The sequence below is a fragment of the Leishmania panamensis genome (genome assembly GCF_000755165.1).
Source record: "Leishmania panamensis strain MHOM/PA/94/PSC-1 chromosome 23 sequence".
Lineage (NCBI taxonomy): Eukaryota > Euglenozoa > Kinetoplastea > Trypanosomatida > Trypanosomatidae > Leishmania > Leishmania panamensis.
In genome coordinates, this window is record NC_025869.1 from 613,635 (window position 1) to 636,863 (window position 23,229).

The following is a 23,229-nucleotide window of genomic DNA, read 5'->3' on the forward strand; positions in this document are numbered from 1 at the left end:
ACGCCCCCTCCCCCCCTTCTCTCGATACCTCACGCACGCTTACGTCCAGATTACCCATAAACGCCCCTACACCGCGCACAGCACGTCGATATTTCGACGCTGCAGGGAGGGGGAGGGAGGCGGACAACAGCGCGCTGCCCGTCTTCTCTCTTCCATACTTTTCCTTTTCTGGTTCATTATTTAATTTGCCGTCACGGCGTGGCTGCTGCATCCACCCATAATTCACTGAGCTGTGTAGTCTCTTCCTTTCACCCTCTCCTTCTATCCAGGTGTTGTGCGTCTCCTCCCTTGCCTCACCTCCTGTTGCGCATGCGTGCCTCGCGCTTCCGGCCCTTGGAGCGACGGCCCTGTCATCGCCATTTTGTACTCGCGTAAGCAGGCGCCATGTACATGCAGGTGGTCACCATCGAACACTCGTTGGAGCGACCGCAGGCGGAGCTGGGTGATGTGGTGCTGTCGCCCATTTTTCACCGTATATCGGCGCGCTGCCCAGTGCTGCACCTCTTTGGCTACGCGCACATTCCTTTGGATGTCTCTCCCACCACAGTCAACACCTCGGCGCTGGCGGCGTCGACAGAGTCCCGCCACGCACGCAGCAGCGTACCAGAGAACCGACTCGGCTGCAATACAGAAATCACGGCTGCCGCTACCCCTGATCCCTTGTCTCACGGAGGCAGTGCGGGTATTTTGCGTCGCAGCCGGGCCACTCAACTTGGGGGCCGACTCAGCGGCCCCCCGACTACGGCGCAACGGGATGATGCCTCGCCATCTCCGAAGAGAATCATGTGTACTTGGGATGCTGCTGGACATCACAACAGGGATGCCACGACCGGGGCGGTAGCGCAGCACTGCGATACGCCATCTTCATCTTCTCTACCTTCTTGTACTCTCCACGCGGCTACGAGTGCCCGCGGCGACGAGGGCCACCCGCTAAACTACACAGCCGGGAGCCTTCGTCGATCAACCCCTTGGTGTAACCGCTACTCGCAACGCCGCGCCTGCCTTCATGTGCACGGGGTGTACCCCTCGCTGCTGCTCCCCCAGTACGACCGCAACGTCTCTGCCGAGCAGCTGGCGGCGCAGCTCGAGGCCGTCGCGCTGCGCATTTTCGCGCGACAGGGCACCTTCGTGCCGGGCCAACAGCTGGTGCACAACATCCGCATTGTCCGCCGTTTCAGCGTGTACGGCTACCGGCCCCACGCGCACGCTTTTTACGAGGTGGAGCTCATCGATCCCGACTTGCTGCCAAGGGTTGTGGGTGTGCTGCAGAACTCGACGGAGGTTGGTGGGCGGCAGTGGCAGCTGTACGATGCGCACCATGAATATCGCATGCAGTTTATGGTGCGGTGGCGCGTGAACGGCGTGGCACCGTTTCTCCTGCCAGTTGAACGGTGCCATGTGCGGCTGCCAACCGTTCTCGAGCTCTCGGAGAACCCGTCTATCCTGTCGGCGTCTCTTTACACGGCGGGTGGGCTGCAGGCTCCGCGGCGTCGCTGCAGTGATGATAGCGACGCCGCGGAGCGAGAACTGAGGGAGAAGGACGAGGAGGAGCGCAAGGACTCGGGTGTCATGTCTGCGCAGCGGTCTCAGCTCCCCTTTCGCCGGCGCTGGCGACCTGATGAGTTGGATCGATTCACTACGGCTGAGGTGGAGCTGGACGTCGCTGGCGCCGATCTGCTCGACCACTCCTCCGCATTGGAGGAGGAGGTGGCTGACGGTGCAGCAGCAGCAGCTGTGAAGGGGCGACGAAGGACCGTGACAGCCGACGACAACCTCAGCTACACACGCCGCATCATACGGCACTACTTCAGGGAACATGGAATGCCGGACGCCTTGCGCGTTGCGGACACCATCGTGATGGAGCACCATCAGCGGGAGTGCGCACATTTAACGGCTGCCGTGTCACGGCAGCGAACTTCGCCATTGACTACCACAGCCGCAGCCGTGCCGGAGTCAAAGGAAGGGGAGGAGCGGCAGCAGCGGCATTGCAGCAGCGTGATGCAGCTCCAACGCGGCGATCCAACAGTGCGGTGGCTACGGCAGCGTATGCTAGCATACTTGGCGGAGAGGGCGGAGCTCAATTCCGAAGTCACTGCCGCGCTTGTTGCTTCTTCTTCTCCCAAAACAGAAAACGGTGGCGAAGCTTCCACCTCCATGCATCTCGCCAAGACCAATGCTACCGCAACTTGGACGTTGCCGCTCTCCTCCACTGCCTTTCGTGTTGGCAGCGCTGCAAAGCTGCAAGAGCAGCCTGCCATTCGTCAGTCACTCCTTGCCGAGTACCGCCAACCTGGCGGTGCCACTACAGTGCCGAGTCGACAGGGCTACCGGCGCGGGGCCACAGATGCGGTGACCACTCACGCGTACACAGACGCTCATATTGTCGTACGATCGTCGTGTACGCACGTTCCCAATCCAGCAGCAGCCGTCGCTGGCGGAGATGCACTGTACGTTGGCTTCAGCCCAGAGAGTCTGCAGCTTTCTGTATCTCAAGAGCACGCTCGGTTACAGCAGCCACAGCCAGCAGCAGCGCCAGGGAATGCCGTGGCGCAGTCTGTCCCCTCTTCCTCACACTTTTCCTTCGACAAAATTTCGCCCACAACCTACGCCGATGTTGTGGCTGCGCCGACACAGGACTTGCTGATGGCGCTGGCGCAGCCAAGCACACCCCCGGTACCGTCTCAGACGAGTGCAACTACCACCTCCGTCGCAGCAGCGGCCACTACAACACAGCGAGGGGGCTCACTGAAGGAGGAGGAGGCAAGTGAGGTGGGCTGCAGGGACATGCGGTCGGCGCAGGAGAGAAATCGTGAAGTGGTGAGCAACGCGGACGTGACTTTGACGTGTGCAGCTTCTGCCGCGCCGACCGCTGCAACGTCGCCGCCTGCGGGCTCCTCGTGGTCGTCTGCGTCGTCGCTCTCCTCCACTGTGTCCTCCTCCAGCGGAAGAGCCTCTCTGGATGACGACAGCGGCTGGGTGGGCCATTGCGGGGGCGTTGGCCCGTCCTTTCTTCGTTCCTCAGCGGCACAGCCCCATCAGAGGGCGCAGGAGAAGCCGCGCTCCGCGGCATTTGTCCCAGCTGCAGTTGTAAGCGATGCGCCGGCGCAGCGGCTGCTGCGGTCGTCTGTTTGCCCTTCTCCGAGAGCCAATAACTGTCAGCATGACGACTTGGCATTCGATGCTCTGGACAGCGTCGATACGGAGGTGATAAGGCGATCGGTCGCTGCCTCACAAGAAGATGGGTCACTTCTGCCACTAGAGAGCGACGCCAGCAACACGGCATCGGATGAGCTGGCGAGTACGAAGGACAGCCTCACTCCAGAAGGCCAGCGTCGCTGCGCTGGCGTCGCTGCGACTGCATCTCTGGTTGTTACGCAGTCGCCCCATCTCCTTCCCACGCATCATGGCTTCGTGGTGGGGGACTGTGTAGCTTTCGTCTGCGTGCGCGACGTCGCGTCTCTCTGTCACCTCGGCGAGGTTCTGGCCGTGGGCCGTGTCGCGGCGTTGGCGACGGAGATGGCAGAGCTGCAGTGGCTGCTGCGCTTGAGTGAGACGCACTTGGCTGCCGAGGAACATGCGCTGGTACGCCGAGGTTCGTGGCTGCGAGCACAACGTCCGTCCGCCACCGCTACCGCTAGCACGGCGTCCTCGATGAGGGACCACCATAGCCACACTGCCGGAGTTGCACACCACGTGCAGCTGGGGGAAATGGTGCTTGGCGACGTTCGCGATAGCGTTCCCATCTCGATTCTGGGGGGAGACGCACGGGCTGCTCTCACTTACGCGGCTGCTCCTTCCGCCTCAACGCAGCGACTTCCTGCGGGAGAAGCCGCAGCATCTGCGGCGTGTGTTCTGGGTGTGAACACTGTAGGCTTAACAGCGCACGAGACAGGGCCTGAGGAGCGAAGCGTGTCGCGGCAACCAAGACCGCGTCGTCCCTTAGACGATGCGGCTGCTGAGGTGCAGGTTTGGAGGGCTCACTGCTTCACCACTGTGGCGGCGTATCAGAGCGCAGCAGGACCACCTCATGGCGGGCATTGGCCCCACGCCGACTACCCCAGCTGCAGCTCGCGTCCTCTGCTGCGAGTTCTTTGCCGCTACGCGTACCATGCCGAAGCGCGGGTGCTGACTGGCGTCTCCACGGATGTGTTCACGTCAGGCGCGCAGATGTCCGCCGTTGATAAACGCCCTCGACCTCCCTCACGGCGCATCTCATTGCGTGGTGGAAAACAACTGGAGAGCGGCGAGAGGACGACTGATACCACCCCGGTGCACCGCTCGTCGTACGTACGCGCCTCATTATCTCGCGTGTGCTTTTCCCAGCCGCAGCTTCTGCTGTCTTCAGGTAGCCCACTTGCGCACTCGAAAGCGGCGGTGGCGTCACTCACATCCGCACAGGTACCCTCCTCCCCCTCTGTGGAGCCACCTGCGACGTTTGCCATGGCGCCGAGGCGAGAGTCGAGTGAGGATGGAGGCGAGGACACGTTGTTGTTCCCCAGCAGCTCTGCTTCAGCTGGCAGCAGTCGAGGCGATCACAGAGATGCGCCTAAACGCCGAGAAGTGGTAACGCCGCCTTGCGCCACGCGTTCAGCACTACTGGACCTCACGCCGATGTCAGGGGAGGCACCTCTGCAGAGTCCCTCCGAGGCCTCCAGTGCACTTCCTTCACCCTCAGCTTCAGCACAACCGCCCCAACACGCCGCCGACGCAGAGTCGGCGCCCGTCATTGAACGCCCCTGGCGAGTCTCATTGGCGCGGACGCCGCCGCCCGACTTTGCTGTTGGCAGTATTCGCGTTCAGCGCAGTGTACAGGCGGCTCATCGCCTCGCTAACCACACATTCATCTCGGAGAAGCAAGCGCGATGGCGCCGACGTGGTGCCCGCTGGACAAGTGATAGAAACAACGGCGGCGCCGTGACAGACACCGCGGCAGCCGGTGCCACCAAAGAGACGGCAGCAGCGACGCAGCTTACGTTTTCCAACGTGATTGCTGACGCTGACGGCGACGGTGATGGGGAGCAGCCGCTTGGTGCAACAGTAAGCATTGACTCGGCGGTAGCTGATGCAGACGGCGGGGACACTGTAGCGGGTGTAGGGGGTCGAGGTACAACGGAGGTCGTGGTGGCGTCGGCAGCTTCGTCTTGCGTGCGCAGCAGCTCTGCGGCACCGCTGGGGTCGCTCATAACCTCCTCTCTTACGTTCTCCCAGTTGTCCTCGTCATCGGTGGAAGCCGTTCGCGAGGTGACGACTTCGCAGCGCGGCTTCCTCGACTTCCTGCAGGCAAGGAGGCACCTTGATGAGGGAGCTGTGCGCACGGCGTTGCTGCAGCATCGAGGCCACCTGGACTGCATTGTGGATGGCATGACACGCTGCTTTGCAGTGACCACATGTGGACGATACGGTTCGTTCCGCTCACGATGGAGCGGTAGTGATGACTCGCGCGTGCGCGTCTCTGCTGTCACGTGGCCGTGGACGGCATCAACAGAGGTAACGCCGAAGGATGGGGCACTGGCTCCCCCTCGGTATGAGACGGTGGCGTCGTTCCCTGCCCCTCCAGCTAGCATCACCGGGGTGGCGCGTAGTGCGAAGGCTGCGTCAGCTACCTTGCGAGCAGCGTCCGCAGACCACGGCCCCACGCACCTCAATCGCTCGCTGGTGAGCAGGCGCACGTCTGTCAACCACGTCCCCGCTATGTCTCTCTCCGCTACACAGCAGCCGCAGCACTACCTGCAGTGCACCTTGCGTGCGCTCTACGTTGAGGTGCTGCTGCACCGTCGCCCGGGAGAAGCGCTGGTTTCGACGAGTGAGGCACTCGCGGTGGGGCTGGGACAAGCCACCACGGCCACCAACAGCGCCATCGCTGTTCGGGTGCTCTGCGTGAAAGCTGCAATGCGTAACTCCGGTGTTAGTGCGGCACACCCGGCTGCTGCGTCATCTGCTTGGGGCTCGCTTCCGTCCACTGCTGGAAGTACACCAGCTCTCGTTGGACTCACTGGGGCGGTGCAGGTGGTGACAGTGCCAGACGAGGTGGCGCTCCTCGCGCGCGTGCGTGACGAGATCCTCACGTACGACCCCGACATCTTAATCTCTTGGGACGGCTTTAAGTACGGTCTTGGACACTTGGCGCTGCGCTACCGGGCGGTGCTTCAGCGCAACCTGGCCTCTGACTTGTCCCGCGTGCTGCGGCATCATAGCTATCATCAGCTCAATGCAGATGGCGTGTGGCGCCCTGCGGCTGCCGCGTCAGCGTCGGGTGGGAACGGTGGCGCCGACAGCGGCGTGGCCGAGCCCGTTTACCCTTCAATGTCGGAAGAAGGGTTAGCAGAGATCTGTCGAGGGGCCGCAGAGGCCGGCGAGGTTGCCGCAGCAAAGTGTCGCCCACTGCCACCCGCTTCCGACGCAGCTTCTCTCTTCGCGATTGGCGACGACAGCAGCGGCGGGAGTGTGTATGCGCAACAGCCCCTACAAAATGCCATCTCGATGGCTGCGCACTCCTCGACATTACCTAGCGCTGCTGCTTCTGCATCCTCCGCTGCCCTGCTGAATGACTTGGATGAAGACGGCGAGAGCATGGATGATGGTGGCGCAGACGATGCGGGCGCCAAGGGTGGCGTGTGTGGCCGCAGAGACAGTGTCTTAGTGAGGCAGACTGCTGAGCTCAGCGGAAGACGCGTAATTCACTGGGCGCACACCGACTTACAGCGGAATGGGCAGTCACCACTTCTGGCGCGGCCGCGTGCAGAAGTCGACCTCGGCGCCGCAGCGTCAACATCGACGCTGCTAGCACCAGCAGCGGCGGCGGCTGACAAGTACGCGAAGCGGTTTGGCGCCAGCATGCACGTGGTGGGGCGCATTTGCATGAGCCTCGGCAAAGACCTGCGCAAGTACATCAAGATGCCGAGCTACTCCCTCCCGATGGTGCACGCTGAGCTGCTGGGGCAACCATTGCCGTACTTTACAGACAGCTATCTCTCCGAGCTCTTCCTGACACCGCAGTGCACCGATGCCCCCGTCGGAGGCGAGCGACATACAGCGCTGCGCTACCTCGCTTCACGCGTCGCCGCACTGCACCGAATCGCGTGCAAGCTGCACTGGTTCACGAAGTTGCTGGAGTTCTCGCGGATGTACGGTGTCCTAACCAAGGAGGTCATCTCCCGAGGCAGCCAGTTCCGGGTGGAGGCTACCTTTCTCCGCCTTGCTCAGCCTCTTGGGTACGCCATGTTGTCACCATCGCTGAGTCAAGTACATTGCCAGCCCCGCATCGAGTGCATCCCGTTGGTGATGCAGCCCAAGTCAGACCTGTACCGCCATGACCCCGTGGTAGTGCTAGACTTCCGCAGCTTGTACCCGAGCGTCATCATCGCCTACAACCTCTGTTACTCCACGTGCCTCGGCATGGTGCAGCCACAGTCGCATGGGCGTCTCGGGGTGCTGCCGCGGTTCAAGCAAAGCGACGCTACGCTGGCGGAGCTGCTATCCGATGACGGCGCTCAGCACGACGGTGTCGTCTTCACCCTCAACGGTGCTATGTTTGTCTCCCCCAGCACACGAGTCGGCTTGCTGCCGCAGATGATGAAGGCCGTGCTGGACGCGCGGTTCGAGGTACAAGCGGCGCTAAAGCACATTGCCGCGCCGTTAGAAGACATGGCAATGCAGCAGCGCCTGCAGGAGCAGCAGCTCGCTCTAAAGATGCTGGCAAACGTGACCTATGGGTACACTGCAGCGTCGTACACGGGCCGCATGCCGTGTGTCGACTTGGCTGAGGCGATCGTGTCGCTGGGCCGGCAGACGCTGGAGCGCGCCATTGCTCTCATCCACAGCACTCCGGCATGGAGGGCCGAGGTGGTCTACGGCGACACGGACAGCTTGTTTGTGCGGCTTTCCGGCCGGACCAAGACGGACGCCTTTCGCATTGGTCAGGAGATAGCCGATGCCGTCACCCAGTCGAACCCGACGCCGATACGGCTGCAGCTAGAGAAGGTGCTGCTGCCGTGCTTATTGCTCGTGAAGAAGCGGTACGCCGGGTACATGTGGAGCTCACCGACGCAAGCTGCCCCAACGTTCTTGGCGAAAGGGATTGAGACGGTGCGACGCGATCAGTGCCCCGCCACGGCGCTACTCGTAGAGCGACTTCTGCGGCTGCTTTTCGACGGTGCTAGTGCGACGGCGCTGCGGCGATCGTACTACGCGGCGGTGGAACGGCTCCAGTCTGGGGCGGCAAACCCGATCCAGTGCATCTTCCGCCGTGGAGTGAGGTTGGGCCGGTACAGGGACTCGGGCGACGCACACCTACCGCTGGCCGCCCGCCTGGCCTTGGAGCAGATGGAGAAGGACGTCACACAGACGCCGTACTGGGGAGAGCGACTGCCGTACGTGGTGGTGCGGTCCACTACCGCCAAAAAGCTCGCGGACAAGGTGCTTCATCCGGAGCGCCTTCTTCAGATTGACGACACCCACAGCCTGGACGCGACTTACTACATTGTGCGCCACATAAACAGCGCGCTAGACCGCCTGTTCTACCTTGTCGGCATCAGCTTTGCGGAGTGGTATGGGGCAATGCCTCGACGGCGCACCGCGCACGCGGCACTGCTAAGCTTGCCGATCTTCATGGCAGCGCAGCAGCGACAGCAGCAGTTGCAGGGCGTGATGTCACCTGATGGGTGTGCTGCTGCCCCCTTCCTCTTCTCTTCTGCTACCCCGAGCACCGCTCTTATCCCACAAAGCCAGCAAGTGCGCTTGGAGAAGCTCGAATCATTGATGAAGGAACTCCACCACCCCCACGGCAGCACAGGCTTGTTGTCCTCTCTCGTCGGCGGCGGTGTTTCCGCAGCGGCGACGACGGCAGCAGCAGCGGAGGTGATCAGCGACGGTGATGATCAGAGTGGCGAGGTGGTGCAGCTAAGTGAGGTGGAGGACCTCACCCGCTCCTCGATACAAGAAGTAATCGACGTAGACCAGTTGGCGACGCAGCGCAGCTGTCGCCCGTCGTCATCCTTGACGGACGCTGTGTCACCGCCACTCGAGCTCTTTCTGAAACCTGGCCAAGCTGCCTCCCGCTCTGGGAGGCGGCATCAGTGGCGCACCGTCACTCTTGACAGCTTCTACCCGCGCACACTCTGTGTGGTCTGCGAAAAAGAGGCTGTCAGCCTGGCTGACATCTCTCGACAGCAGGCCGTGCTGATGCACGTCGGAGTGGGCGGATTCGACGCAGCTGCGAGCGGCAGACTTTGCCCTGCTTTTCCCTGTGCATCGGCCACTGCAGCACCCCCAGCGCCCCTGCCTCCCCCCCTCCTCTTCCCACCCATCTGCACGCGATGCTGGAGCGAGCCGCTGTCGCTTTACCTCCGCGTACAGCAGCAGTGCCGTTCTATTAGCCAGCAGATGAACGCGCTGCAAGGGCTCTGTGCGCGGTGCATCAGCAGCGGCGGTGACGCCGGCGATACCGCAGCAGACGAGTACAAGCTCGCCATCGCAGACATGGAGGATATGGATGACTTCTGCATGTCTGCGTTAATGCGGCGCCGTGCCTTTCCAAGGCACGCGTACGAGGGCGTCGATGGTAGTACGCCACGCCACGTGCTGGCTGCTGTGGAGCTGTCCGCTGAAGGTGTGCCACGCGGGTGCGTGTCGGTCGACTGCGCGATTGGATTTGAGAAGAAGTGGGTGGCGGCACAGCAGACGCAATGGCAGTCCCTGCAACTGTTCCTGAAGATGGCTTTGTAAGTGAAGGGGGATGCAACTGCGAGCAGTGAAGCGCCTCTGCTGGCGAAAGGGTACGCGCGGTCAGCGCGATGGTTGGCGGCGTTGCCTCTGCTTCGCATCTTCGTCAAGCACGGAAGCTTTAGTATATGTGGAGAGAGGGGGTGAGAGAGAGGCATGCGCACCTGCCGCGCTGGTGGAACTGCCTGGGCTAAATTCCTTCGGCGGTCCTCCTGCTGAGCGTCTCTCTATTCATTTGGCTCATCGGTGCATGTTGCCGCCGTGCCTTGGCGGTCTTCAGAGGCGTGCCTCCGACTGGTGCACGCGAGCTATGCAGGCCTTCCTTCACCGCGACCTCTCCGCCCGGGCAGCCACACGTGCCACGCTGCGTGAGGTGCGCGAGCACAAATGTGCAGCTTTTCTACATCTTCATGTCGTTGCCCCCCCCCCCCCTCCCCCTTGCCTCTCTCCCCTTCTATTTTCCATGGCTCTGTACCTCTCACCTACACCCCACGCTGCCAGTTTACCACGCTACCACTGGCCTCTTGTCACCCGACCGCCTCGCCCCTAGCTCATCTGCACCGCTGCGTGCACACACAGCAGCATTTCTGTCTGTCTCACTGCACCAAGTAAGACAGAGGACATGCTCCAGCCACGGACCCACGGCGGGTGGCGTGTCGCGCGCCGGTACACATGCCTCAATGCGGTCATCAACTGCATCTTTTTCGTGGAGCCATCGACGCTGTCTTTCTCGGCGATGCGTCTTCCAAGCCGGGCTTCAGCATCGCTGCTCGTCGTTGGACTACGTGGTAGCAACACTTGTAGTCACAACACGCTCCATACTGCCACGCTGCGCGAATCAGTGCGGCGTTGCCAGACCAAAGCCGCCGACACAGCCTCGACAACAACTAGCAGCATCGCCCCGCTCGACTCGGCATCGTTCCTATCCGCGCTCTTAGAGCCTGAGAGAACGGTGTCGCTCGAGGACACGACGCGCACCTACGCGACAATGGACGTGGTGGAGCGGTGTGACGTGTACGACCCAAGTTTGCCAAACGTGGCATCACCGTCTCCGTCAACGGCGGGGCACGGTGTTGCGCAGTGGGAGCTGGGCGGCGAGTCCGCCGAGAGTACCACAACGGCACCTGCGTATCCCCTTCGTGCCGCGCATGCTCAGGGGCGACTCTGGTCGCACTTTGTGGGAGCGCAAAAGACGGCAGTGGAGGGGGGCTTGAGCGAGAGCGCCGCCGAGCCGCCGGCGTGGTTTGTACAGCTCTGCAGGGACCTGTACTTCCGCACCGACAGCACTGTGGCGGACAAGCGAGTCGCTGACAACTTTGACGTGGTCACGCAGGCAAGCGATCTTCTGGCTGACCAAGCGGCAGCGGAGGCGTCTGGGAGTTCGGGACGCCGCAGCGGGGTGACGCCGCCGCTGGCTGGCGTGTTTTCTACTGCCACGTCGGCTCAGCGCGCTGACGACTCGCTGGAAGTGGATCCCTACACGTGGCTGCCGTTCGATCTGCTTGACGTGAAGGACTACGGCGTGGGGCCGTACGAGTTTCCGCCCACGGCGACGTACACGCTGGAGCAGCGGGTGAATCTGTGCCTTGGTCAGCCGGACAAGGAGTACGTGCACTTCTGTAGCACCTACTGCTTCCCTCAGCGCTGGCAGATCCCGACCTCGATGGGCACGCAGCCGGCGCGACTGCTGGTCGACCCGTCGTGCCCCACGCCAGTGGTCTTTCTACAACTCTCCCCAGACTTTCCGCCTGTAATGTGGTTGCCCATGAAGCCCTCCGTGGCCGCCATCCGCGGCGTGCTCAGCAGCTTTGCGACACAAGCGTTCTTGCATCGCGAGGAACAACATGCCGTGTTCGCACAGCGGTACGAGACAGCGAAACGGGTCATGGAGCTGCAGCAGCTGCCCACCACGCAAGAGGGGGATGTACTGCGCTTCATGGCGTACGAGGCACGTAACCTCCCGTACCTCGACGCCCCGCTGCGCGAGTACCCAAATCAACAAGAGTTTTTTCTCGGCGAGTACGACGACCCTGAGCGGCTGCTCGAGCACTTCGACCTCTGCCCTTTCGTTTTCGCCATTTCTCATCTCCGAACTGTGACGGACTTGCATGCCGAGCACATGACTCCGACGATCGAGGGCGCCGGCGTAGCGCCGTCCCTCTTCCGCTGTATCTTCTCGAAGGCCCTAATTCAGATCTCCGTGCACCTCTCGGCGGAGGTGAAGCTGCCACCGCAGGACCCAGAGGCCTTCCACTTTATGTGGAAGGACTCTCAGGTGGTGCCTAAGATGAAGATCCCCGTCTTCGCGCGCGTGTCGTGGCCGGACAACCGTAACCTCTGTGGCGGTGGCCTTCTAGCTCGCCGCTTCAACAAGCTCTTCGGCACCGAGTTCGCCTCTGACACGCCGGTGGACGCTATTCTCAGTGTCTACTATGTGATGCAGTGGGCGCAAAGGGTTCCGGACCTGCTGGGGGTGGCCGGTATGCGGCAGCGCGTGGCGGAGCTGGAGGCGGCGGCACACCTTCCCGAGCCGGCCAAGCTGTACCCTGGTACCCGCGAGATCCCCAACCCGGAGTACACGGCCTCGGAGAGGCTGGGGATGCACATCCAGTACTTGAGTCACCTAGGCGATCCGCAGGTGCTGGAGACCATCCAGGCGCTGCTGCCGACGGCCTCCGCGCCGGTGCGGATGGGTTGCGCCAAGGCGACACTGATTGCCGGAGACCGGGAGCTATTCCGTCATATCGTCTCCAGTGAGCCGCCAGGCCGTATGCAGCACTACATGACGAAGCTTGTTGTGAAGCGTAAGACACGTGACCTCGTCGATCCAGAGCCGCGGCTGCTGGAGGATCAGTACGAGTTTGCCGCCCCGCTGTGGACGAAGCGGGGGACGCGTATTGACCGCAACACGCTGGAGGGGGCAGTTGATGCAGCTCGGCTTCTGCGGTAGCTCGAGCCGCGCCTCAAGTAGGAGCTATCACACCCCGGTGCACCCAATCCCCTCCCCATAATCACAGAGCAAGAGGAGGAGCCACTGACACACGCCAATTAAGTGCGTAGGGGTGCGTGCCCTTCATGCGTGCCGCGGCTAGACAAGCAGGCCGACCAAGAGAAACGAAGTCAAATACACTGCGCACAGCCTCCATGTTTGGAGGGGGCGCCTCGCAGCCATCATCACCTACGAAGTGAAAAGGAAAAGGCACGAGCTGAGCAATACACCTCGTACTCCGCCATGCGCTGTCCACATGTGTGCCTCTTTCGCACCGCACGCCTGTGTGTGTGTATGTGTCGGGGAGAATGTTCAGCGACCCAGCACGGTGGCAGGCGGAGGGAGGGAGTCGGTTACTGCATGGAGAGACAAGCGAATCCCCCCACGCATGCGTGAGTGGGCCACGGACTCTGACCTTGTCGCTCCCCTCTCTCTCTGTGTTGGAGTCGATTGGGACTCAAGTTGGCTCGGGTCGTCATCCTCTTTTCCCCGCCGTCGCTCGCACTCTTCATCCCTCTTCTCTCACTCCCCCTCCTTTCTCTCGCACAAACGCTTGACACACCGATGGCGGTGAACCGCTGCTCACTCATGCATTCTCGTGCTCATCACTGCTGCCGCCCTTGCTCATTAGCGCAGACACCGACCCCACCTACCCACAACAGCCGCGGCAGCACCGCTTTAGCCCGCTACTGCGGCTGCGGCTTTCTTCCCTCCTTCTGCTCGGGGTGTTGCCTTCTTTGTGCTTCTCCTTACATCCCCCCGCTCTCTCAAGATCGTTAAGTGCGCCAGTGTGGCGGAGGGTACTCTCTGTCTCTCTCTCTCTCTCTCTGTGTAGGTGGGGAGGGGATATAGCGCTCCTCTCCTTTTCCATCTACCTGTGCTTGACGCTATTTCGCCGCTCAGATGTCTGACCACGGCGGCATCGACGAGGCAGCCTGCAAGCGCTTGCGGGTTGAGGGGTCGTCCCCCTCTCCTCCGACTCCTGCAGCACAGCTTCTTCCCTGTGACGCAACACACGACGTCAAGTCAGCAGCGACCGCCAGCCATGCCCTGGTGTCCGTGACGCCCTCTCACAAGGAGGCCCGCTTCGAGGGCCGCTGCATGCCGCCGTCCTTCCACTCGCTTCTCGGAGACTACGAGGTGCCAGGAGAGGCGAAGGATGTGGAAGAGCTCGTTGGTGGTCACGAGGACTTCAGCGACCTCCCCATGGCCCGCCGCGAGGCCCTCCTGCAGTCCGTACGTACGCTAGTAAAGAAGGCGGCCGGGACCACCTCAGCGAATCAGCTCGAGCACCTGCGAGTGAAGGCGTCGCGCCTGCACGGCTTCAAAGACACGGCGCGCAAGTCAGAGCTAACGGCGGCCTACAGGCAGCTCGTCCGCGAGGGAGCCATTTGCGAGAGCGCCGTCGTCGAGGCGCTGCTCACGCGCAAAAAGGGGCGGTCACACAGCGGGGTGCTCGTGGTGACCGTGTTCATGGGCCCTGGCGAGTTCAGCTGCCCCAAGGACTGCCACTACTGCCCCAACCAACCGGGTATCGCACGCAGCTACTTGCTGAAGGAGCCGGGCGTGCTGCGCGGCTTCCGCAACGGCTGGGATCCCATCAGCCAGTTCTACGACCGCGCCAGCGCACTGGAGAACAACGGTCACGTCGTGGACAAGATCGAGCTCATCATCCTTGGCGGAACCTTTTCTTTCTACCCCCAGCGCTACTCCGAGGAGTTTATGACGGCATCCTTCTACGCCGCTAACACGTACTACGATTCAGCGCCGCTGCGCCCGATGCGCAGCTTGGCGGAGGAGCTGACGCTGAACGAGAACGCGCGATGCCGCATCATCGGCATCACAGTGGAGACGCGGCCCGACTACATCAGCGCACACGAGCTGCGCCGTTTCCGCTCTCTCGGTGTAACACGCGTGCAACTCGGCATCCAGCACCTTGATGATGACATTCTGAACATCATCAATCGCGACTGCCCTACGGCGAAGACCGTTGTTGCGATTCAGCGGCTCCTGGACGCTGGGTTCAAGGTGGACGCTCACTGGATGCCTGACCTGCCAGGGAGCAGCTTCGAGAAGGACATGGAGCTCTTCGAGACGCTCTTCTCTGCTGAGAATGAGTCGTTTCAGGTCGATCAATGGAAGGTGTACCCGACCGCCACGGTACCCTTCACCAAAATCAGTGAGTGGTACGAGCAGGGGCAGTACAAGCCCTATGCGGAGCTGGACAACGGTGCCTACATGGTGAAGTTACTGGTCTACATCATGGCGAACTGTCCGTACCGCATCCGCCTGAACCGTATTATCCGAGATATCCCGACAACGTACATCAAGGGCGGAGAGAAGCGGTGCAACCTGCGCCAGGTGATCGAGGCTGAGATGCGCACACAACACATCCGATGCAAGGACATCCGCGAGCGCGAATGCAAGGGCAACCCGATCGACCGGGCCAACACGCACCTTTTCATCGACGAGTTCCGCGCCAGCGAGGGGACGGAGTTCTACCTCTCCGTGGAGAACAAAGATCGCACGCAGCTGTACGGGCATCTTCGCCTGCGACTACGTGACGACGCTGCGAGGGAGGAGAGCAACATCCTGCCGGTGCTCCGCGGCTGTGCTCTCATTCGCGAGCTGCACACGTATGGCAAGCTCATCGCTGTCAGTCAGCAGAATACTGGGCACGAGACACAGCACGTTGGCGTCGGGACGCAGCTCATGCGGGAGGCCGAGCGCATCGCCAAGGAGCGTGGTTACCGTCGCATGGCCGTGATTGCCGGCGTTGGGGTACGCCGCTACTACGCGAAACTTGGTTATTGGCTCGAGGACACGTACATGGTGAAGATACTTGATGATCAGACGAGTGCCATCACGGAGGAGCAGGTAGTGCAGGACGACGACAACGAGAACTCGGTGTACAGCGGTTTTCTGAGCACCATCAAGTCTCTCTTTGGGCTCCAGTAGACAGCGCCCACAGAGGGAATCCATGTAGGCAGGGGGTGGGTGAGCTCAGTGTCGGCAGCACATCCAACGGCTGACTTCCCTCTTTCTCCCCCTACCTGCTTACTGGTCTTGGTCGTCTCTGCTATCGAACCTGATGCGGCGCGCACTGGCACAAGTTATCTCTACTGTTCTGCGGTCTCCCCCCCACCGCCTGCTGTCCTCAAGGTTGCTGTGCCTCCTTTCCTTCTCCCGCTGTTGTCTTGTACCTCATTCTCCCTGCCCCTTTATGTATATCCGTGCGCCGACGTGCTTGCGCCATCGCCTCCTCTCTCTCTCTGTGGGTCTTTTTCAATTTTGACGGTCTAAGATGAGCGAACCATCATCGAGTAAAGTACTGTCATACCGCTAACGGTGAAGAAATGCAAGAATCCGTGCCGCGAAGCGTGACGAGTGAGGCTCTTATGTCTTCTCTCCCTTCAACTTCCTCTCATCTCGCACATCTCACAGAAACTACAGCCATCTTTCCAGGCGAGAGCGCGCGGTATACGTCTACAGAGAGAGTGTGTGAGACAGCGATGGGAGGAGATAGGCATGACCTTGTGACCACGTTGCCTGCCTCTCCTCCCCGCTGCATTTCCCTCTTCCCCGAAGGCCTTTCGTGCACAGGCGGCAGGCATGAGGCACCGACCTCGACTACCACAGCCTCGCTGCGCGGTGGTTGATGATGGGGGAGGAGTGGAGCGGATAGGCGCACCCGACTCTGCCAGTGTCCATGTGTGGGGTGTGTCGGTGATCGTGGAGTGTCGCCTTCTTCTTCCTTCTCTTCGCCGCGCGTGCGGGCGGCTGCAGGCGCTACCGATGCTTAGCCTACACCACCTCAGCTTTCTTTCTTCCCCTTCATCCTTTCTCATCTTCGTCTCTTGTGCCGCTCAGCTCAGCCGCTATCGTTGGAGGCATCACCCGCCCACGGAGCTTCTTCCGCTCGGCTTTGGTTCAACGGTGCTCCCTCATCGCAACGCAGCTCTCCTTTTTGTGTTTTCCCCTCTATCCCATTCGCAGCAGCCGTCGCGCCCGTGGCATCGGTACGAAGTGGAGCAGAACAGCTGCATGCGAAGGCGCGGCTGCTGCTACACGAGAACGATGGCGGGGCGCAGCTCTCTGATCGCCTCGTCCTCTCTCACTGTCGCCCTGCCATCAACGAGAGCGCAGGCGATGACGCCAACAGCGGCGTCTTTCTCCGCTCCGCTGCGCACAGCACAACGGCACAAGTCCTTCGCGGAGACGATCCACAACATGACTATCATGCGTATGGGGTCCTCGTACAAGCCCAATAGGTACAGCTCCAAGGACGTTAGCTCAGGCCCGTGGGCCGGCATTGGCCATGACCCTGTCTTCGCCAACTACCTTGCGAACAAGATTGTGGGGCCGCTGCGCCGCAAGCAGAGCAACTCACCTGAGGACTTCCTTAATGTGGACGAGGCTAGCAAGTGGATGGACGCCAAGAGCGCTGCAAAGGTACTCGGGATTAAGGAGGAAGAGCTGCCCAAGTTGACCAAGATGACGCTGGAGGATAGGTTCAGAAAGGAGTACGCGGAACGCACCAATGCGCATCAAGAGGAGGTGGTGATCGCAACGGAGGTTCTTCTGGAGTACCTTGACTCGTCCTTGTACGTGAAGAAGAGTAAGCAGTACTACCGCAAGTTTCTGGAGAACGCCAGGCTTGAGGTGGATGCGGATCTGACCAGAGTGCGGCGCGAGCGAAATCAGTCGCTCATGTGGTGGTTCAGTATCGCTATCACCGGCGCCTGCGCCGTCATCATCTTTGTCGCCTACGCCCGCATGTATGTTACGCGTGACGACATGGCCAGAATCGGTACCAAGACGTCCGAGTACTTCTTGATGACATTTCTTCAGCCCAAGAACCCGGAGCCGAAGCCGGATTACCATACCAGGTACTTCAACACCCCCACCTCCCTGGAGCTGGACAAGAAGAGCGGCCGGTATAACCAACAGTTTCTGGGAACAGGTGAGGCTCGCCTGGCCGAACGCTCCACGGCGTACAGGGAGCAAGAGGAGGCAGAGATTCTGAAACTGTTTAATGACGAGCGCGAGCACAGCTTACGTGACCGCCAGGATGACAAGGCTCGCGAGAGTCGCGTCTCCGTTCACCTTCCCGAAGATATGGAGGGGGCGGCGAGGACTCCGCCGTCGCGGGAGAGCAGTGGCAGGACTGCATTCGAGAGGATAACATTCCCCGAGTTCGCTGGGATGCTGGCCAGCAACTTTGGCGGCGGTTCGCGCTTCCAGCGGTTGACGCAGGAGACGTCGTCGAGGATGGAGCTTTTGAACGTTGCGCAGGAGCGACTCAAGTCATCCCCCCCGTAGCGTCGGTTAGTCAGTGCTCGTGAAGGGGGAAGAGGAGACTAGGACAAGGGCGCTGGCGGTGATGGTGGATATGGCTGAAAGCGCATTACCCCCAGCACCACTTCTCCTTTACTCGGTGTCTCGCTTGCCCTGTCTGTGCCTGTCTTTGCCTGCGTTCCTGCGGTTTGCCTTCAGCACTCATGGCGGCTCGAATGCGAGCGTGAAGGGCGTCGCTGACTCCTTCAGACGATGCCGTGCACGGTTTCTCTCTTTTATTTGACTGTTGTACTTTTCCTGATGAGGGTGGGCCCCCTCAGTGACGGTGGGCACCTCAGGGTCCAGTGCCCACCCTGTGCGGGGAACCCAGGCAGCCCCCTCTCCCTCCCCCCCTGCCGCTGCCGGCCGACCTCTGGTGGTGGCACACTCAGGCACCTGCGACGTGGGGAGGTCAGGGCGCTGCATCGCACCGCGCGGTGGGCCTCACGTGCGGTGTGTGGCCGGGCACGGGTGGGTTGGACGTGAAAAATCGTTGTTGTCTCACCGTCGATTATAGGCTCTTTGCGTCTCGTGTGTGCTCTTCTCATAGCGAAGGCAGGCGCTCGTGCGCTTACTTACAAAGAGGCGACGAAGAAGGTCTGTGCACGGGCACATGAAGTGTGGAGCTCCCGTGTAGCTCAGGCCTGCTTCAGTCTGACCGCTGGCGGTTGGTGGTACGTCTGTGTGCGTACTTTCACGGCATTGATGACGCCTCAGTGCGGCCTTAGCAGAGACCTCGAGAACAACGAGTGAGGCTTGCTGGTGCTGCTCTTGTGTGGATCGTACGCACCGTGAGCACTGCTTGCTGTGGCATGTACCAGATGGGAAGAAACGGCAACGCAACTCACGTGCAGGTGAGGTCAGCGGGGGACGGAGAGCTTCCCAAGCGAGGGAAGAGGGATGCACAACCGCCACACCGCAGATTGTTCGCCATCTTCTCTTTTCGCCGTCTTTTCTCTGCTCGTGTGAGCGCTGAGCTTTCCGGCCGCAGTGACGAAGTGAAATGGTGGAAACCAGGGGGTTAAAGGTGAGCACAAGGCGTTGCGGACTCCGTCGATGAGGCCATCTTAGGGGCCACTGCGGCTCTCTCTGCTGCTGTCGTCCCCTTGACTATCGCAAGGCTTGCTTTCCCGCCTAAGCTACTCTCCTTTGGACCCCCCTGGCCGACCACGCCCGCACCCGCCTCGCGTTGGAGGCGGAACCTCTGACTAGTACTTCCTGAGTCGAGCTAGCAAGTCAAAATGCTGAAATGAATCACCAGGCATCCGGAGGTGCCCCCCGGACATGTGCCTGTGGCTGCGCGCACCGCTGTCCCTCCGGTGGCGGGGTGAGAGAGACCCCCTGACGGCATTGTTCTCTCCTCCCTCTTGTTGGGGGTGAGGGAAGAAGGGATATGTCTGTGCACACGTGCCTGCCCTCTCTCGCTCCTCTAGCGCCGCATTTGCCCCTTCACCCACTTCCGCAGTGAACTCGGCTGAAAAAAATTATTCTTCTCTTTCTCTGTCCTACACACTTGCACTGCTGCCCAGCGAAGCCGTTGCAAAGCGGCACTCTCCCGCTTCTTTCCCCGTCGTCTTAGTCTGTTAGTTTCTCCTCTCCTCTTGTGCTTGACTCTCTTGTGGTTCTCCCCCCCTGTGGGCGGTTCCCTGTGCTACGGCAGCTCCCGCTACCATCAATATCGTTATTGGTCTCCCCTTCCACCTTCCTCACTGGCTCCGCTCGCAAAATACTCCCACACCCTCACACACACACACACACACACGCGCACTATACTCGCCTCTTCCCTTTCTCTTGTGCTTTTCTCTTCAAGCCTCCGGAGGGTACTGCAGCCCAAGACGTGGGTACGTGGGGCAGCGCTGTCTAGCATGTTGGTGCACACAGAGCAGCCGTCTTTAGATGGCTGTGTGGAGGGGAACGGGGGCATATCCGCCACGACGCTGCCGCCTGCGGTCACTGCGCGGCATGATATCAAGCCCAAGTCCACGATGACGGATAACGCCCATGGTAGCCGTGGCAGCTACCATATCGACACGCTCTATGCGGACCCCGAAATAACAGTCTTGGCCTCCTCTGTGGCCACGACAGTGACCAAGTCGGTGCTGCACCCTCTCGACACCCTCAAGTGCCGAGTGCAGCTGCTGCGCACCGATATAACCCCGCCGACGCAGCCGTACCAACGTTACCAATGCTACCCCAGCCAGCAGCCACCTGGTCTGCTGCGCACTCGTCTGCGACAGCTGCGGCATCAATACACTGGTCAGTGGACACCAGGACACCTCTATGGCGGGCTGCCGGTGAAGCTTCTGTTTTACGTCCCCTATCAGGCCACGTATGTGCTGAGTTATAACTGTATGCAACATACACTGCAGGGAATGGATAGTGAGGGGAAGGATGCGGCGGGTCATCGCACTGCAAACTACGTGTGGCACACTGTGGCCGCGGCGGTCTTCGCCGAGGTCGTGAGCGCCGGGCTGCGTGTGCCGATGGAGACCATGAAGATGCGCATTCAGTCTGCTACCGCCCACGGCTCCTTCGATGCACTGCGGCAGTTGTGGCAGCAAGGCTTCGCCTCCTGTGCGCGCCTCGCCGTGCCACAGGTGCTCATGCACGACATACCGTACTCGATCATTCAGTGGGTGACGTACGAGACCCTGCGGCCATGGACCCAGCAGTGGAAGGCACGCTTGGAGGAGCAGAAAGGCGGCACGGAGCTGGCGGCGACATCGTCAGCGTCGAAGAGCTTCTGGGCTCTCTATGGCGTAGAGCTGGCGCGTACTCTTCTCTCTGGCGGCCTCAGCGGCCTCTTGGCGTCTGTGCTCACCGCGCCGCTGGATAACATCCGCACCCGCGTCGTAGTGGCCACAGTACGGAATCGCCACCTGACGGTCACGGATGTGGTGCGAGACACTTATCAGCGCGAGGGCATGCGCGGCTTCGTGCGTGGCGGTGGCATGCGTGTTCTGTGGGTCACAACGAACATGGCTTGCTACTTCCCTCTGTTCGAAAGTGTGCGCTCGCTGTTGCTGTGGCGTGAAAATGAGGGCCGCCTCACCGGCGCGTCTTCGTGATGAGTGGGGAAGGGGGACAGTGGGAGCGGAGCGGAAGGTGCTTCCACGCGAGTGACAGAGGAGGAGTGCAAGGTGTCTCCTCACACTTCCTGCCTTCCGCGCTCCTCACTGCCCTCGAAGTACGTGAGTAGTGCGTTGCGTCTCGGAGCAATTTCGGTGGCATCTCCCTCTCTCTGACACTCAAGAAGGGCAGCATCACAGGCAATGCGTATATCAGCAGGGTAATAAGTAGACGATAGCAGGACAACGGATCCTCTCCACGGAGGAGGTTGGTGGCGCACAGACACAGCGTTGTGCCCCCCCCCTCCCCCCTCCCCGCGTGGGCGTGCATGCGTGTGTCGCTTTCTCACTCGCTGTACGGGTCCCCTTCGTGGTAAGCCTGCTTTGAGGAGTCGAATGAGTGCGTATGTGTGTATGTGTGTGTGTGTGTGTCCGTGCAGCGGAGAGTGGTGGTGGTGGTGCAGCCCACCCTAAACAATTCCTCTCTGATTTCTTTCCTCTTTCGGTTCCGCACGGTTTCTCTCTTTTATTTGACTGTTGTACTTTTCCTGATGAGGGTGGGCCCCCTCAGTGACGGTGGGCATCTCAGGGTCCAGTGCCCATCCTGTGCGGGGAACCCAGGCAGCCCCCTCCCCCTCCCCCTGCCGCTGCCGGCCGACCTCTGGTGGTGGCACACTCAGGCACCTGCGACGTGGGGAGGTCAGGGCGCTGCATCACTACGGGTGTTGGTGGCCAGGACGTGGAGGGCGCGGCAGCAGCCCGTGTCTGCCGCTGCTTCGCACCGCGCGGTGGGCCTGTGACGCGCCGGCGGGGGGTGGGTGGGCCTCATGTGCTGTGTGTGGCCAAGCACTACTATTTTTTTACCAACACTTTACTTTATGAGGAGGATGTCAGCAGGCCGTGGCACGCACAGCCTCCGGTCATTCTTATCTCTGTTGTACACCGCGGCTATACTGAGGAACAGGGCGAGTCAACGACCTTTGGTGCTGTTCAGTTCTATCGCACTCTCACCGCATACAGCGCAGGGGAGGCCCAGTAGTACTGCAATTCAGCAAGAGCAGAGAAGAGCAGCAGGAGGATGGGTATTCGCGTTGAATCATCGGCAGCGATTCGTGGTGAGCTGCTGCGGGATCAGATCATCACCGCAAGTACCTTCGGCAGAGCGCCAGCTCAGGTCTTTCTGCCGACACCGCAAGTCTGCACAGCCGTCTACCTGAAGGCAGACTGCTGGGCCTCCCCGCGCTAAGAGGGGGGGGCGGTGCTGGACCCTGGGATGCCATGCGCGGTGAGGCGGCAGGGGGCCATTATGCCTCTCGAAGAAAGGAGGCAAAAGATGAGATCGGCGTACGTGGTGCGACGCTAGTCCTCGCCGCTTCCCTACGCTTTGTGTGTGAGCGCACTGGAGGGCCTCCACAATCGACTTCCCCGCATATTTCTTTGCTGCTCTGTGCCTCTCAGTTGTGCCAGATTCAGCCGCTCCTCTTCCTCTAGCCCTTCCGCCTCTCCGCATTCTGTCGCTAGGCCACTGCCCTTACATGGCTTTTCATCCACCCACGTTCTCCTTTATGCCTGTAGTGTATCAAACTATGCATTTCTTGTTCTCCTCTTTTGCTTATCGACCTCCTGCCTCCCTCCTCGACCCTCCGTCACCTCCATGCTCTCCGCCTCCAGACTGTGGTCTCAGGGGCCCTTCCCGCTCCGGTGTGAGGTCTGCTACGTGGCTGAGGTGAGGTGTGTGTCTGCCTTGATATCCTTCCGGCTTTCTTTCTTTCTCGGTGAGGCCAGAGAAGGTGCTTTCCTTATCAGTTTGCTCTCGTTGCTTTGCTTTCGCACAGTCGTGTGCTCCTGTTCTGAGGAGTCGACAGCGACAACAGCCCTCCTTCCTCCCTCTTTGTGTGTGTGTGTGTGTGTGTGTGTGTGTGCGTGTGTGTGTGTCACTCTGCTCCTCTGTGAAGAGCACGCGGCAGTGAAAGGGAGAGGCGCCAACGGAAGCGAGAGATGGCGATGGTGCTCAGACGGCATCCTGAATGTTCGTTTAACGTGAGTGAGCTCACATCACGAGTCCGAACCGCTAACGTCCCGATCGCTACTTCACGACGTCCTTCAGTGGAACAA

General features: G+C 61.0%; 5 protein-coding genes across 5 annotated transcripts, besides 2 other annotated features; all 5 read left to right on the forward strand.

Moving 5' to 3' along the window:
* Nucleotides 1-783: 783 nt before the first annotated feature.
* On the forward strand, nt 784-9,723 carry LPMP_231490 (DNA polymerase zeta catalytic subunit, putative; the record flags this gene model as incomplete). The annotated part of the gene is made up of 1 exon (XM_010701003.1): nt 784-9,723. One exon carries the CDS (start codon nt 784-786, stop codon nt 9,721-9,723), a length of 8,940 nt encoding a protein of 2,979 aa, XP_010699305.1.
* A 619-nt stretch (nt 9,724-10,342) lies between these two features.
* On the forward strand, nt 10,343-12,670 carry LPMP_231500 (hypothetical protein; the record flags this gene model as incomplete). The annotated part of the gene is made up of 1 exon (XM_010701004.1): nt 10,343-12,670. One exon carries the CDS (start codon nt 10,343-10,345, stop codon nt 12,668-12,670), a length of 2,328 nt encoding a protein of 775 aa, XP_010699306.1.
* A 1,140-nt stretch (nt 12,671-13,810) lies between these two features.
* On the forward strand, nt 13,811-15,667 carry LPMP_231510 (acetyltransferase GNAT-like protein; the record flags this gene model as incomplete). The annotated part of the gene is made up of 1 exon (XM_010701005.1): nt 13,811-15,667. One exon carries the CDS (start codon nt 13,811-13,813, stop codon nt 15,665-15,667), a length of 1,857 nt encoding a protein of 618 aa, XP_010699307.1.
* A 1,119-nt stretch (nt 15,668-16,786) lies between these two features.
* Nucleotides 16,787-18,031, forward strand: LPMP_231520 (hypothetical protein; the record flags this gene model as incomplete). Its single annotated transcript, XM_010701006.1, has 1 exon — nt 16,787-18,031. One exon carries the CDS (start codon nt 16,787-16,789, stop codon nt 18,029-18,031), a length of 1,245 nt encoding a protein of 414 aa, XP_010699308.1.
* Nucleotides 18,032-18,303: 272 nt separating this feature from the next.
* Nucleotides 18,304-18,475: a repeat region.
* Nucleotides 18,476-19,911: 1,436 nt separating this feature from the next.
* LPMP_231530 (mitochondrial carrier protein-like protein) lies at nt 19,912-21,114 on the forward strand (the record flags this gene model as incomplete). Its single annotated transcript, XM_010701007.1, has 1 exon — nt 19,912-21,114. One exon carries the CDS (start codon nt 19,912-19,914, stop codon nt 21,112-21,114), a length of 1,203 nt encoding a protein of 400 aa, XP_010699309.1.
* A 547-nt stretch (nt 21,115-21,661) lies between these two features.
* Nucleotides 21,662-22,414: a repeat region.
* Nucleotides 22,415-23,229: the final 815 nt, after the last annotated feature.